Source organism: Strix uralensis, chromosome 6, assembly GCF_047716275.1.
Source record: "Strix uralensis isolate ZFMK-TIS-50842 chromosome 6, bStrUra1, whole genome shotgun sequence".
Lineage (NCBI taxonomy): Eukaryota > Metazoa > Chordata > Aves > Strigiformes > Strigidae > Strix > Strix uralensis.
Genome location: NC_133977.1, coordinates 30,374,216 through 30,391,317, shown reverse-complemented (window position 1 = coordinate 30,391,317; position 17,102 = coordinate 30,374,216). Strand labels below are relative to the sequence as shown.

Genomic DNA, 17,102 nt, shown 5'->3' with positions numbered 1-17,102 from the left:
CCAAAAGCCATCAGACATAGTGCCAAACAAATAAATGCAGATGCTTTTTGAATTTATTTTCAGTTCAGAGTGATATAGATTAAGTTCATGGCTACAGGGACCGTACAGCCCTCGCTCCTGGTGTTTTTCACTGTGTTTTTTGGGAAGGGAGGCATCTTCTGGGGTGACACATTAAACCTAAAAGCTTCCACGGGAAAACCTGAGCTGCAAAAAAGTCTAATAAGGACAGAATAATTCTTTCTGTCTTTCACCCTGTAGCATCTGTAGGGAGGACGTCAGTGTTAAGGGATGGGGAGGTGACAAGCAGCATGAAAGAGTCATTGGTTTCTCATAGATGTTGTAAGTCAGAAGGGATTCACACCCTTTTCTTGAGCTCCACTAAGTTTCTAGCTTTAAGTGTATGGCCAGGCTTCCCGTCCTTCACCTGCAGGTAGCGTGTTAGGGGCTTTACAGATACAAGCTGGAAAGACGTTCCGAAGTACTTCTGGTTTAGTGAAAAAAAAATCCAACACAACAGGATGTCTCTTTCTTAATGGTGTCTTCACTTATGCATTTCCTTCCTCAGTATTTTACAGTGTTTGCAAAGACTTCTTGAGCCTGTCAAACAGCCTCCTGGAAATGAGTTAGGGATGTGGTTATAGAAACTTCTCACTCAGCAGGGTGAGAAATCACAGCTGTATCTATTGCAGTGGCCATCTGGGCAGTGTGGCTGGTACAAAGCTCTTCTTTCAGTCTTTTTAACACTGATGAAAAGCACCAGGCTGCTGTCCCCAGGTATGCCAGTGCTTCCCTTCCATGGCTAGCATGTGCATGTGGCAGAACAGAGAGTTGAGTCTTGTGCCTTCTCAAACTGACAAACCCTAACCTGTTTCTTCAGAAGCATGACAAAAAAAATATTGGTTTCTCTAGTGTTAATAATGATTCTGTAACCTGAGGTTTATTCAGTGCTGTGGTGAGTCATAAACTCAGATAAGTTGCTGTTTTCTTCATACAATGTTTTCTCTTATTGACATAGAAGGAAAACATGCTTGCTGCCATTCCCCTCATCTGAGCAGGATCCCTGAGCTGTACCATTGATACCAAAAATCCAAGCTGTGGTGGTTTGAGCCCAGAGGGCAACTGGTGCACTACGCAGCCACTCACTCACCCCTTCCCCCTCAGGACTGGGAAGGAGAAAATAAAGCAAAAGGCTCAGGAATCAAGATAAGGACAGAGAGGGATGACTCACCCATTACAGTCATGGGCAAAAACCAGGCTCATTAGGGGAAGAAAAAGAACATTAATTCAAACACTAACAAGAGCAACACTTAACAGATGGAATAGGACAGTGAGAAGCATTACCGCATCTTGAAAACACTTTCCCCCCACCCCTCCCTTCTTCACAGGCTCAGCTTTGCTCCCGATTGCTCTATCTCCTTCCCCACAGTGACGCAGGGGTCAGGGAATGGGAGGGTGCAGTCAGTCCTGTTGCTCCTTCCTCCTCAGGGGGAGGACTCCTCACATTCTTCTCCTGCTCCAGCATGGTTCTCTTTCACGGGAGACAGTCCTCCACAAACCTTCTCCAACCTGAGTCCTTCCCGCAGGCCGCAGCATCTCCCTAGGTGCTCGAGTGTGTGTCGCTCCCACATGTTGCAGTCCTCCCAGTGCTGAACTACAACAGCAGGGGCTTCTTCCCACAGAGCCATGGCCTTCTTTGGGCACAGTCACCTGCTCCAGCGTGGGGTCCTCCACAGGCTGCAGGTGGGTCTCTGCTCCGCTGGTGACCTCCATGGGTGGCAGGGGGGCAGCCTGCCCTCTCACCACGAGCTGCAAGGGAGTGGCTCTGCACCGGCACATCTACCCCCTTCCTCCTCCTTTCTTCCACTGACCTCAGTGTTCGCATAGGTGTCCCCCTTGCAACTCCTCCTCACAACTCCCACTCCTCTTCCCAGATTCCCCTTCTTAAATATGTTATCGCAGAGGCGTAGCTACCATTGTAGCCCTTTTCTCTGCTACTGAAAACCCCTGCCACACACACAAACCCAGTACACAAGCTCTTATCATTTACAGCCTTCCTTTTGAAATTTGGGGTCACTGGCAACTCTACAAATCTTGAAATGCAGAATGGAGTTAGTGAGCAAAACAGGGTGGGCAGATGCGTCCAAGTGAGGAGCAGCAGGGAGATGAGCAAACCCTGTATGGTAAAAACTACCCAGGGTTGCCATTTGGTGCTCAACTGTCCTAGGTTCATTAGCAGTCATGCTTCTAAATTTCTATTCTATATAAACATGTTCAGAACCCAAACTGTTTCTTGAATGGCCCTGTCTATATGAAAAGACACAAAATAGGTCTAGAAAACATCCCCTGCAAAGAAAGATTGATTAAATTCTGGTTCTTTAACCAGAAGAGATTGTTGAGGGGAGGCAGGATAGTGGTCTTCAGGTGCTAAAAGACTGCTGCAGTGCAGAAGGGAATAATCGTGTTTTCTGCCCAGGATATATAGGAGAGCAGCCATGGCATAGACTGTCTGAGGAGACTGTCGTCTCTATCACTGAAAGGCTTTACAAATAGGTTAGATGAATCTGTGAGAAATAACAAACATGGGTACGGATGATTGTGCCTTGGGTGTGAGCATGGACTAAGTGATCTTCTGAGTTCCCTCCAGCTCTGTGAAATTCTGTTGCGTTTGCTCAGGCTTCTCCTTGAGCTGGAACAGCTGTGTCTTGTTCTTGCTTTAGGGGTTCTGAAATGTCAACAACAATAACACTGCTTAGGAATAAAAAAAAGAAAATCAAACTAAAAATATGTGGGAAATATCTTTGAGGAATTCAGCTAAGAATTTCTCACACCTGTGAGAAAGCTCATTTGGTAGATGTATCTCTCAGACAGTCTAAGGTAGTGCTGTGGCAGGGAATAGGGACCATGTGGCCCATAGATATGGTTTGGTGGCCTTTTTTTTTAACCTGAGATGTATATGTTAAGTTTCAAGTGTAAGGAAATGGAGGAGAAGGAGCAACAGTTTCTACTCATTTCTCACTTCTATGATTTGCTTTTTGCTTCTAAAAATGCAGAATTCATTTTCACAACTGCAGGATGAAGCTCTGTGATTGCAGAATTTATTGCCCTGTTTTTTCTTGAGATTTCTTCTTTGCAGATTCCATGATGCTTAGAATGATGGTTCAGCTCAGGCTGCGTACTTTTCTTTGATGAACAGTAACTGCGTTCCTTTTATTTGACTCTCTATTTTCATGAGATCCTGTGACATCTTGGAGTTGAGGTGTCTGTCCCTCTTTCAGTTGTGGTCAAAATGATGGTGAGAAGTTTGTAAGCTGTTAGGAGGAGGTGGGGACTGAGGCACTGGATAACTATGGGAACATCTTCCCCTTAGTAAATCAAGCTAACAACTGTGTGTCGATCCCTTCACAATCTCTATTTCAGTTGCTAAAAGACGAAACATAAATCCAGTTGGATGTATTCACTGACCTCAACCTTGGCCTGAACAGCCCTTTCCAAGAAGTACATCCTCACTGGGCCACTCAGAGGTGGTGCTGTGTATAACTCTGACCATAAGAGTCTGTCATTCAGGCCTCATGGCTGTTTCTAAAACTGACACTCGGTTCTTTTGTGTGTCACACACTGTTCTCTACAAGGAGAGATTAAATAGGCTAGGACTCTTCAGCCTGGAGAAGAGAGAGCTAGGCAGGGTTGTGTGATGAGGAGCAGCATAAAGGAGGTGAATAATAAACAAGAATTTACTCTTTCTCACAAATTCGTCTTACACAGCATCAAATTGGATATTGTTAGACACCGTAGGGGTCAAACGTAAAGGAAAAAGCCAGTAAGGCATACATGAATCTTAAGTCACAGCCTGCTGGAAGCTGGCAAAGTGTTCAGTGGGATGCTCTTAAACATGTTTCATCAGCATCTTTGCCATGACACTGTGGGAGTAAGGAAATTGGAGGAGAGGCACTGTTGATCTGAAGCGAAGTCTGGAGGGAGGTGATAATCTTAGGACTAGGAAGCTTCAAGTTTCTTACTCTTTTAAAGACATGCTTTTCATTGTGGGTAGGTCTTTGTACCTCCGTTGTTCAAAACTAAAATATATTTTGTCATAGCTGTGCTAATCTCAAAATACATTGGAATCTGACTGTGAATCTTGCTGAGTACTAATACTTTCTGCATTGTGTTTTCTCTTCCTACTTGGCAGTGGAATAGTGGGGGTGTGGGTCTGTCTGTGTGTGAGCAAACAATGGAAAGCATAGCCTGGAGGAAATTCAGGCAGCCTCTCATTTAAAAATAAATGAAATGGGTAGGAAAACAAATATGCAGATGCTGAGAATTTGGCCACAGTGTTGAGAAGCTCTGGGATTTCCCATTCAGCAATTGGCTGGAATGCCAGATTTTCAGCCTAGAAATACTAGCTTCAGTCCTGAAGCTGAGTTGGTTGTTTGCTGTGGTTGGCATCCTGTTCAGAGAATAGATGCAGGAATGTGGGCTCAGGAGATATTGCAGCTCAAGAGTTGCCATGGATATTAGGAAAATGTGCCAGAAAATCATTAAACCTCAGTCCAGAAACACTGTGGATTTCCAGCCCTTCATCATATGGCACAGATGCTCCCTTTGGGCTGAGCAAGGCTGTCTGCTCTTACAGCAGATGGCCCCCTTGGAATACAACAGCAAGGGTGGCGGTGCTGCCTGTAGGCATGGGTTGATTAATGTCATACACTTCTTGCATGCAGTGGGACAAACTGCTTTGCAGTGTTAGTCACAGAGAAGAAAATTCCATTTCTAGGAGTTCTTGCACTCCTAGAGGTACACAAAGAGGTAAGAACTGGTCTGGTTTTTCCCTACCAGCTCCTTCTAACTCTGTAAAGAGATGTGCTTAGGAGGCATTGCAGTTGGGATAGCTCGTGTTAAACAGCTGTCTAAGTGGAAAACTGGCCTCATTTTCCTCTGACTTGATAGCTCTCATGAAAATAGTCTCCTTTGCCTCTCAAGATGGTGATATACAAATTGTTGCTTCCACCAGGCTTTTGAGGTGCATCCTTAGATGTGTCACATCCTCTTGAGACACATCCTTAACAATGCCATTAGTTACATTATTGCTTTTGAAATCCTCAACCAGCATCACAAAGGATGTGTTGGCCAGCGACAGAGAAAACTCTGTTAAAGAGCCTGAAATTTCATATGATTCTGCTATCCCTGCCAGGGCTGAAATAGCTTGAAACTGTTAACTTTTTGGTAGCAAAGTTTGCCTGGACAGAAGTAGGGTTAAGGCAGATGCAGAAGCACAGTGTTGTACACCCATTGTTATGTTGTCATAAATTCTATACACCATTTGTACTTGAGTATATGAGACTAGGTAGTGTTGGGATTAAGAAGGCCATTTATGTGTTGAACCTGTCATTATTCATAAATGAACTGCAAGGACAGTGAGAGCCTGCTTTCTTTTAGGCTCAGATTTGCATGAATGCATAGATAAATGCATGCATTGCTCTCCCTGTCTACAACTGCTAGGGTACTTTAATCTGATTGCTGCTGTTCGTGTTGATTTTGCGCTGATGAAGCTTTGACTGGGTTGTCCTATTTTTACTTGGCTGGCACCCTGCCCTCGCTATAGCAAATACTGACAGTACTTGTCAAGGACAACACTGGAAACTTCAGTTCCCTTAAGTGACCTGGGGGAGGGGAGAAGGAAAAAAAAATTCACGTTGAATCCACCTTGGCAGCTGAATGGATGGTGCATCTTGCAGGCCATCCTGGGAATTCCAGAGATCTGCAAGGAGGAACGCAAACCTGACCTCAGATATTTTCTTATGAATCCTGGCAGTGTTTCATCTCTGTAGCATCAGTGGGCAGACATAAGCACACGCTGATATTGCCATCCTTATTAAACTAAGATTCATCTGTATATTCCGGTTCTGCTAGCAAATACAAATGGAGAGAGCAGCATGTGGTATACATAACAATCACTGCGATAGGATTGGCGTTAACAGCTTACCTCATTAGGGAAAAGCATACTGAGTTGATTCATGAGTTTGCTTCCCTGTACTACTTGGGTCACGAAGCACAGATAGCGTCCTTAGTTCCCATCCTTTTATCGCTACCCATGTTTTATCTGTGAAAATTCTTCATAACATTTTCTAAATAAATTAGCTTAAAATGTTCTTTTTTTCCTGCTAAATAGAGCTGACCTTTTAAATTCCTGCTTTATACCTATTTCTTTTGTAGATTCCATTAGATTTTACTACCAATTTTTACATGTAAGAAATCATAATAATTTTTGGCTTTTTCTTCCTTTTCTTTTAGTACTGAATTTAACATTGCTTCATGTGTTGTACTGTCAAAATGGGCCTTTGGGAAATTAATTACTATTGCAGGTGAATGGTGTTAGGATAAATCCGATGAAAGCAGTCTCTTTTTGCATTTCCCAAATCTCCTCTAAGATTTAATGTATGCCCTGCAGCAGAAGCCAAACTTTATATGATTTCTTTTCCCCCCCCAAAGTTGGCCATGCAAATGAGAAAATATCCTGGCTAATTATGCCCAGTGAGTTTTGATTTTATTTATTACAGTCTCAGGCTGGGATTGAAAAAGCAAACACTTAGTATTGCATTCACCCCCACATAAATACCTGCAGTGTTTTGCAGAAAGAATAAAGAAAAACCCAAAAGAGCAAAACCCCACAATTTGGCATCCATTCTATTCATTCTCTCTAGTATTCCTACTTTCAGTAGTTATTTAGTATCTTCTCTGCAGAAATGACAATTATTTTATAGTTCAGATTATTTTCTCTTTGCAGGAAATCCTCTTACATTTTCCCTTCTTGGTTTTATAGCAACGAGTCAGATGTTTTTAGATCACACTCCTTGAATTTGGATGGTGATCAAAACTGGGATGAGTTGAAGACATAAGAGGGGATGTCATCTGTCCTTTTTTAAACAGTCCTGATTTTGGGTAAATCCCAAAGTAGATTTGAATGTTGCCCACCTGTATTTTCATCATCAGCCAAAACAAAGCACTTAATGGTACACCTTCAGATGCTGGAATACCTGGATCTTTTTCTAGAATTGTTCCATTAAATGCCACATACAGGAGAGGCTGTCCTGCCTAGTTATAAGGATCTGATGGTCTAGGTTATAGTTCTTCTGATCCATTGTGTCACCTTAAAAAGATAACTTCAGTCCTGTGAGTGACTATTTTCCCCCTCACCTTTTGCGTCCCTTGCCTGTTTCAAATGTAGGGTCCAGTGGACATGTTTACAACTAGCACAGGGCACACTGAAGCTTCATGTCTCCTTTCAGTTTCTATTTTAATTAAGGAAATTTTGGACAGATTTTCTAAAAATTTCCCTTTTTCATGCTTGTGTTGGTACTTTGTAAAACACTGACAATTTGCTTTGTGTTTGTGCAGCAAAAATTATGATATTGTTAGAAATGCCTTATAGAAATGTCCTTACAGAATTTATCTTCTTCCTCTTTCTCTGTACTAAAACTAAAGCAAAACAGTGGAAATAATGATGTGGAAATGGAAGGGGGGAAAGATCTTAAATCCAAACTATGTTACATGATGGGGAAGGAAAAGGTAAAAAAGGTATCTTAATGACTTAATCCATTGTAAGATCAATATACAGTGGAAGAACTAATATTAAACAGAGGAATACATGATGTTCTGTGAGAGTTGATGAACCCCTTGGGTCCCTCCCAAAAGTATGCACCTACATCACAAATTAGACATGCTAACTGATGTAATCAAACCATTGCAGGTAGCTCATTTTGTAGTGTGAGTCTTGGAAACCCCCTGAATACCGCCCAAGTTTTAGGGTGAAAGGACAGGATGCAGAAAAACTGAGCAAGATTTTAAAAATCCAAACCCACAAACACCCAAAACCTGCGTGTCGAAAGTAAAATCCCTGAAGTACTGAAGACCATCCTCCCATCTTCTCCTATCTATTCTAATGTTTAAACTTAGCTGGATAACGTAGGCAGTGACAGAGTTTCTCTCTCTGATAGCTTAAGGGCTGACTGACAATGAAGTGTAATAAAACCATGTAGAAGAATTTCCTCCTCTTGGACTGGTATATGAGCTTTGCACTGTCAGATGAGCTCAGTCTGGGTAGTTATAAAACAGGAATATGTGTGTGCAAAGCAAAGTCTCTGTAAAAATAGGCAGTCACAGTGGAAGATGCTACCTCTGAAGATGGGGGAGTTTTCTGTCCTTTGTGTTTCTTTAATGTGAATGAAAGGGAATGCTCAGATTATTTGGGCAATGCCATGAGTTGATCTTGCCTGCCCTGCCTTAATTTTAAGGCTTTTTGTTTTCCCTGACTTTGTTTCATACTTGCAAGACCAGCTGCAGAAAATGATTCAGGCCTACAGAGGCTGCACTGGTCAGTGTTTCAAAGCAAAATAAAGACAGATTCTTCAGATTTATCTGACATACTCACTGCATCTGAATTGGAGACAGATCGTGGTTTAATTTAGTTCTATTCTTTTCCATATAAGTAAGTTTGTTTATTTTCATGTGAAGTAAGAAAATGGTGCTGAATTCAAATCCCATTTACCCAATGCTGAGTAACTAAGAGCAGTGCTGAGCTGGTCCTTTAAAATATGTTTAGTAATTGCTGTAAGGGATAACTACAGAACTGGTCTGACCAAGGTGAACTCCTTCCTATAGCTTCAATGACTTGTACATGTGGAAATGCTGGAGTTGGAGATAGTTAGATTTTGTCTTTGATACAGAGTGGAGGGACTTCCACTAGTGCTGGAGAGGGGATTTGCTCTAAATGAGACCCTTGTGGAGAAATAAGGTGGTTTGAAGGTTGGTAGGGGGCTACTTAAGTGGCTTTTGGAATCCGACTTGAGTGTGGAATTGAGTTTCTGGGGGGACCTGAATAGAGTTCACCCCCATTGCTATTCATTTAGAGTCAAAATTCATGGGATGTGCAACCCCATGGTAAATTAAAGGCCAACTGCAGGCATGCATGTAGGATATAATATCCTGTCCTTGTTTGTTTGTTTGATTTTTGCAGATGGCTTTTCTGCTTTTGCTTTGTAAAATGATGAATTCTAAATGGAACAGCTGTCTGTACAGGATGGTTTATTTGTTTCCCTTTTTTCATTTTCAAATTTATTTATATAAAATCCTTTCTGCTGATGCCAAGCCAAACTGTCAGCACATTTACCTCTATTAAAAATGTAGGTGTTCTAACAACAAAGCAATCAAACCTTAAAAAAATGCCTTTTATCTAAGGCATAGATAACAGGCTCTTTTCCCTTCACCTGTGCCAATCCCAGCACAACCTCCTCCCTCAGTTCTGTCTCAGCCACATGCCCGAGGGCAGTTAGCATCAGTGTTCAGATCTTCTAAATGTTGGCCTCACAGTGGAATGCAAGTGCAGAGTCTGAGAACCAGGGTGACCAGCAATGGAAATAACAATAAATTTTATAAGTTCAGTCATCAAGTTTTATAAATCTCTGACAGAAGAAAAAACTACCTTTGTGACAAATTATTAAAATGACAAAAATGCCTTATTTTTTTCTTTAGATTTTTTAAACATCTATTCTGTGATAAATGATTTCCGGCATGGAAAAGAAAAACTGTCTTTGTTCACATTACTCTTGTTCTGTTTGTACTCCATGACTTCTCATAACATAATGAATTTAGGGAAGAAAATGTAAATGGATTAAAAAATAATAAAAAAAAAATGCCACAACACTTTTTTTAAAAGTTGTTTAGTTTTCTTAAATTTCAGGAGAGAAGTTGGGAGGTGTGGTTATGAGGAGGAATTATGTGCTGAGGCAAACTAAAGATCTGAAGAGTGTTAACTCTTTTACAGCCTGTCTTAATATTGTTTTTACTTACTCATTCTCCTTTCCTCCCTCAGGTTCTGGTAGTTTTCTTTTCTCCCTTTGGTTAAGGAGACCTAGCCTGCCATTTTACCACAGACATCCAGGGAAAAATGCTCCTGTGGTATTTTCTTTTATAATACTCTCTGATCTTCATTTGTTTTCCCCTTGGTAAATCCCTGAAGTTGTTACATGTTGTCTATGTAATAATACTGGTGGAGTTCTCTTTGAAACACTTGTCTGGTCTCCCCTTGAACCCATTTCTTGTATCCAAAATAACCTTTGGCAAGGAATTTCACAGATACACAGCTCAGCAGAGCAGGGCCAAAATCCATGCTGTTGCAATTGGCCTCAATCTATTGAATTTAGTGGAAAGACATCATTTTACCGAAGCAAAGTATAGGCTGTTACAGTAGCACCATGAGTTTCATCATATATGCATGCCTACTATATTAAGTCATCACTGTTAATGTTATATTCTGTTAATTACACATTAAATAGCTACAGCTCATAAATAGGAAAACAAGCTGAAATAAAATGAATTTGAGACATTTAGTCAAATGCTTTCTTGATAGAAAAATGTCTAAATTTCATGTGGTTTTTTTTGTTAGGACGTTGAGTTTAGGGACTTAGTGGTTGTCTCAAAATTATGTATATTCACAGTCTTAATATATTGAGGGTGTGTGCTCCTTTTTTCTTTCTCTCTCTGATAGTTCTCTTTATTTTCCTCTTTATTTAGGAAGAATAGAGAGTGGTGCAGGCAGGATGTGTTGTGCTGACTATAACAAAATCCGAGAGGTGTTTATTGAAAGTACCCAGTTTATTTCCAGTCAAGAGTAACATCAAATATGTAGAACTCCTTCAGCCTTCCCACTCAAGTAATTTTGTCATTGTTATTTCTTCATTGTTCCTATCAAAGGACCAAATTTTGCCCTCTAATGTCTATGCAGTTTGTCCTTTGAATTCAAAGGAAGCACACATACAGTTTTGGAGGTGAATTTTTCATCTAAGGGCAGTGAATGCTTTTGTGAGGGCTCTGCGTATTGCTCACTTAGATAGCTAAGGTGTGGTTTTCAGCTTGACCAAAGGAGGGAAAATTTTATTTGCTTTGTTTATTTTTTTTATAAGATTCATTCACCATGATATATTCTATGAATTAATCTGGAAGATTAGAGTCCTTGGTCTGTCACATACTGTCTTAGGCAAATAATTAAATTTCAAAGTGTCACATTTATGATACTTACAAAAATTGAGTTGATCTGTTTGTTCATTTCCATTGCAAATAGGTCACAGGCTGCCTGCTGCAAATTTTTGCCTATGAAATGTTCTGTGATACCACTGCGCTTTTTACTAAAATTGCTTGATTCTAGTGGAATGCAAATATTAATTTTTATTTTAACTTACATGTATTTAAATCCTTCAACATGAGGATCCAGGACTGTTATCAAATGGAACAACCTGTGATTTATCCATGCCTTGATTAATTTTAATCATAGTTATTTCTTAATTTTGAGTTCTCTGACAATTAGGATAAATTCTGCTCCTAATGAAGACACAACTGCTCAGCTAGAGTGGGATTATGGTAATTATTAGAGTTGCAAAGAAATTTGTTTCATAAGCTCTTAGAAGGGTTCGTTATCTGACCAAAAACAAGATCAATGTGGTTGGTGCTAATTAAAGCAAATAGACTAAGGAATAAAAAAAGTTTAATTCTGAATTTATGAATATCATTAAAAGCTTACATGGCTAGTTCAACTTGCGTTTTGTGCATTGTTGGAGGAAGAAAAAGTGTCTGCATTTGTAAGACAAGTAGAAAGGAGAAGTGACCCTCAACTATGTAAAGCCTTTAAAAAGGAAGCTGTTCTAAGGGAATAAATGGGGCTATGCCTCTGATAGAGGCCTTTAGCAAACCACAAATGACTAGTAATTAGCTCTACTGCATTGGGTTAATTAATAAAAGGTAGCTTAAAATAGGCAGAAAGCATATTTGTCCATTACACTGATGATGTGAATTATGATAATAACACGGTACTGTTCTTTTTACCATTCCAAAGAGCTTTACTAACATCAGATGTTTCTTGTTGCCAGCACTCCTGTGATGTGAATATAACTACTGCTGTTGTACAAGTGACATAAATGAATGTTTATCACCAAGTAGCAGATAGAAGTAAAGGCAATATGCTGAGGGCAAGGGCAGGCACAACCAGAGCACAAATATGAGCAAATGTACTCTTAGAGGCAAAATTCATGAGAGGCAAAATTCACCATAGAGCTGTTGAACCACTGCGCTTCTCCTGCAGCCTCTGGGACAAAGCTGTTGAAGAGCTGGCATGGTCCTGCAGAACGTAACTGGGTGCAGATCGTGCACCAGTCAGTCCTCTGTGTGCCACCCTGTTGGCTGCCTTTGCTTTCTTCAGCATTGACCCAAAGCCTCTAAATCTCTCTTTACCATTGCCAAGAGTAGATGTAATGGCTGGCTGGGCTGTCACTGTAGCAGCAGGTTGTTAGGCTCTGTTAGCTGATTTCCCAGCATACCATTAAAAGACAAAATCTCATCCCTTTTCAGACTTCCTGCCCTGTAAGCTTGTGGCAAACCCAATAGTTTTGGCTGTCCCCTTTGTTTCTTTCCAATTTCAGAAACAAGGTGTTCTCCACAGCACTGAAAAAAGCTCCATGGTGAGCTGGAAAACTAGGCATGCATTTCCCATTCTCTTCCCTCATTTTGTATTTGAGCCCAGTGATTAATAGAACCCATAACAATGATTTTTATAAGACCAATATATCTTATAATTGTTTTAACAGATGTTACAGATAGGTATAAATAACATACTTTCTTCTTGAATTCCTTATGTCTCTAATATTTGAATATTACATAATTACTATAATAATTGAGTAAGCATTAATAAAAATTAATTAATCTTTCACATTAATATTTTATATGATCTTTATAATTTTATGTACAATGGTATAAATAGTGATCAAGTACAAATCTAGGTTGCCTCAGTGACTTCACCACTAACACCACTGAAAGATCTGGGCCATAAAAAGGTTTTTGAAGCTCAATTTACAACAAAGCAAACCCTAACAGAGTGCTGGTGTGTGTGAGATAAATTGATTGCCTGTTTTCTATCCATCCACCCATCACAATTGAATCAGTGGTATAAATAAGTTACTCATTTTTCGAAAGTCAAACATACAGTGTAAAAGAGATTATCTAATATACAGTAAGGAAAAAAAAAGAAAGAAAAAGCAAACAATGGAACAATCTCTGTTTCCCTTTAGGCTGGTGTAACTCTATTGCACTACCTGTGTTTACACCGATGTAATTCAGATCAGTATTCACTTCTTGTCCTGGAGATTGAATTTATCTCCCACAGCTTTTGTTTCTTTTCACTTCCCAAGCTGCATGCTGTTGTGCCTCTTTCTTCTTTTAATAATTTGCTTCACAGTAATACTTTAGAGGCTTACAAACTAAAATGAGGGAAAGAAGAGAGAGTACAGAACTCATAATTGAAGCATATTTTTCCTCTCACTTCTGAGATTTTCATGCTGTTTGTTTTACTACAAATGTAACTCAGCCTAATTTTGATAACAATGATGCCTGTTTAATCAGAGAACGGGGGATTCTCCTTTGAAACAAGATTTCAATAGCATTTCACCTGTTACTTATCCTTCTCTGTGCTTGGAAAGTTTGTGACACTTTAATTGCTAACAAGTGGAGGACAAGTGGAATATTTTTATTGAAAGCAATCTTTACCTACTTACTGGATACATTAAATGCTGTTGTCTTCAATGCTTGTATTTGAAGTGAATCATGGATCAGAGGAATAAGTAATTATTTGAGGTATTATACAGTGATTCAGCCCTATGAAACTCTTGCCTGAATGAGGAATTAAGACAGTTGGTTTGGGTTTTTTTTTCAGCACATTATTTTTACAGAAATGTTTATAATTAATTGTTTGGGATTTTTTTTTAAAACTGTCTCCAATTAGATGTTTACCCAACTATTGTGAACATGGAGGAAAATGCTCTCAGTCCTGGACCACCTTTTACTGCGATTGTAATGATACAGGCTACATGGGAGCTACCTGTCATAACTGTAAGTAAACCCACATATACAGTGTTTTCTACTGCAGCTCGTATGTCAAGGTACACATAAACGAGAGAGGAGATTTGTGAAAGATCATATTGTATTATAGGATGTAGCATGTCCTGACATGGTTCAAACAGGGCAAGAGTTGGGCTGGGAATGCACAGAAATGCATTTGCAAATATGCATGTTTCCTGAAAAATATTCTGGAGAAAACAAAACCAGATTATTTTAACTAATTTTCCACAACTTTTTCTCATATTATACATTGATTTGGAGAATCTTAAATTCATTGATGTTACATACACATTGTAGACTCATTAGTCATTAGACATTTAGTTGATTTTAGCTGGGCTGAGCTGGGTGTTTTTAATCTGTGTTTGGGCTGTACATCAATTTTGGCATCATGGGCTTCTTAGTTTTTAGATTATCACGTTGCAAGAATCCCGTTTTCAACAGTTTAAAATTTTGGAATTTTGCTAAACTATTATTTGGGCTCCTGCTATTAGCAAGGATACAGTATCTGAAACAGTGGCAGTACATGAAGTATTCTTCTACTGAAATTCACAGCAAAAGGAATGTTAAAGGTGTTTTAAAGGCTTTTTTAAAAAAAAAGTATCAAACAGTAGAGACACAGAATGCTGGGAGTTCTAATTTAAAAAAGTAGAGAGAAAGAGGAAGCCAAAATAAAGCCTGTTCATACAGCTGACTAAATGGGAAAACAGTTAGAAAATGAAGGTAAACTTCCTGTTCTATCACAGGAAATAAAGATAAAAAAAGAGTGAGTAAGAATAACAATTCCAGGAATACAGCTATAACCACTCCAGGTGTTTGATGAGCACTTGGACCACAGATACAATGAGATTGGTGAGAGATGCATTTTTTTCCCTGTTAAGCTAAAAAGCAGAAGAGAAGAAAAGGTACTTAGTGGTTTGAAGCTGAGAATATTGTCAGTTGTACTGTAATTCTGCAGACTTTAATGGTTTGCTAATTAATGGTGAAATCATTTGTGGTGTGGGGTCTGCATCTGATGGGAGAGATTGTTGAGAGGTCTATTCATAGATTAGTCACCTGAACTCTACATTGTAAGCACAAAGGAAGCTAAGGGTTTGGTGCAGAAATCATGCCAAGCCAGATGAAGGATGGAATGAAAAATGCTGAGTTTATAGTTTTGAAAAGAGGGTTTACTTTTTGCCCAATGTTTTTGTCATTCCAAAAGGCATCACCGCTCTTCAAAACCTTCAAACCCAACTTACTGCATGCAGTGATTGAGGCCATAGCAGAGTATGTACACCAGCTGATGGTTGGTACAAAACTAGATGGCCAAATCAGTTACTGAGAAGGGAGAGGCTCCTTGGGGAAAGAAGAGGTCTGTTGCTATTGACTGTCAAAGGCAATTAGGAACGCTAACTTCTAGAATACATCTGCACTGTCATATTAGCTCGGGGCCTGAAGTTCGCTATGTCTATGCCAGCTCAGAGTGGCTTGTGTCCAAAAGAGACCATCTCATTACTGCAGAGGACTAGTTCATGACTAGTTTTCCCCATGGACATGGGGCTAGCGAAGCCTCCCGCTTCTGTGAACTCGTGTCTGTGCTCTCAAAGGCACATACATAGCTGCAGTTATTTAAGGTTCACTGAGGTAAAAACTACTCTGAAAAATTTCTTAGGAAGATCGTTTGTTAAGACTTTCCAGCAGATCAAGCTGTGCACACATGTGATGTACAGCTATTCAGCTGCTCAGCTTATTTACAACCATATTATCAACAGCTAATTTGATTCCAGCAAGATTGTAGAGCCAGCTGCCCTGTAAGCCAAGCAACACTGATAAACAGCAACATTAGTCTGGAAAAACGCATTCATGTGCTTGAAATGTGCAATGAAACCATTTCAAAGCCAGTGGGCAAATGCAGACTATTGATAAGAAACCTGCAGAACAAGAGACGTTATCGCTTTCAGCTGATAGTGGTTGACATACAGGAGTACCTTGTAGAAGGTGAATGAAAGCCACAGATCTGATCACAACAGAACTCCAGAATATCCTCAATGTACAGCAAGTCTTCCAATCGTGTAATTCAGTGTAGTTCTATCAAAGTAAACCATCTAATTTCTTAAGGTTTGAAACATTATCTCAACAGATTTTGATTTTTACTAGAACACTGAGGCTGACAGGCCTGAAATTGAACTCGTACCACTTTGGAGAGGCTATTTCTTTTATTAACCTGCCCTTCGGACCCAAGTCCATGCAGCAACAGTGGAAAGATTTAACCAGCAATCTGCTGCAAGTCAAACATAGTGTGAACAGTTTAATTGTCAATGGGATTTCTTTTCTGTCTGAGTTTCATCAGTGTGTTTTTACTTCTTTTTGGTGTGATGTTTGTAAGAGTTGGGGGCCACTGGTTAAACAATGTAAAAAGACTCATTCCTTGCCATGCTTTTGGGAAGAACTGCATGACATGCATCTGCAAACCCGATTTAATCGATTTATGTTTTACCAGCTCAGAATGGGAGACCTTACAATTTTAAGAACTGAGATCTGAAGATACATTGTCCCTAACTTACTATCATCATCTGTAAAGTGTTGAAATACATTTTGTGGTTGATACATAAGCAATCTTACTGGTTTCTTCCAAGTATTCTTGGACCACACTGGATCCTGCTATGAGGAACAGCTAACTATACAGACTATCCCTGCTCCAAAGAGTTTGCCGTTAAGTTTCTGAGGGCTCAAACTATTCTGGCACAGGTGATGGAGTGCCAGAAAGTCTTCATCAGCATCATAGGTGGCAGTTTCAGTCTACCAGGTACATAATTATTGCTAGGCTTTTTTGTAGGCAAAAAGTCATAAAGTAGAGATTAAAAAGAGGAAGAAATTGAATGCTTGCAGGCATGGAGTGACATGGGAGAAAGCAATAATGTGCTCATTTGAAAAATATAAGGCTATGGCCAGAGGAGTTTGACATTTTTGACAGGGCAAATGCTAGAGTCATGACAGGTAGATAGGTTGGAAACATGTCATGAAAAGCAAAGATAAATAGTTTGCATTTGATGCAACAGAAAGGAAGTAGACAGTGGCAGGGCAGAACAGTAAGTTGAGAGAAGACACAGCTGGGACAATGTTTGCATGACCACATCAGATATGTGGGACATGATTTTGTCTGTCATGACTGAAAATGGGTATAGCTG

General features: G+C 39.8%; 1 protein-coding gene across 1 annotated transcript in view; it reads left to right on the top strand.

Annotated features, from left to right (window-relative positions):
• The window catches only part of CNTNAP5 (contactin associated protein family member 5), a 294,672-nt gene that overhangs the window by 165,623 nt on the left and 111,947 nt on the right, over positions 1-17,102 (top strand). Inside the window, exon 11 of the mRNA XM_074873542.1 lies at positions 13,820-13,926. Within this exon, the coding sequence (XP_074729643.1) occupies positions 13,820-13,926 (107 nt within the window). The remainder of the gene's footprint in view (positions 1-13,819; positions 13,927-17,102) is intronic.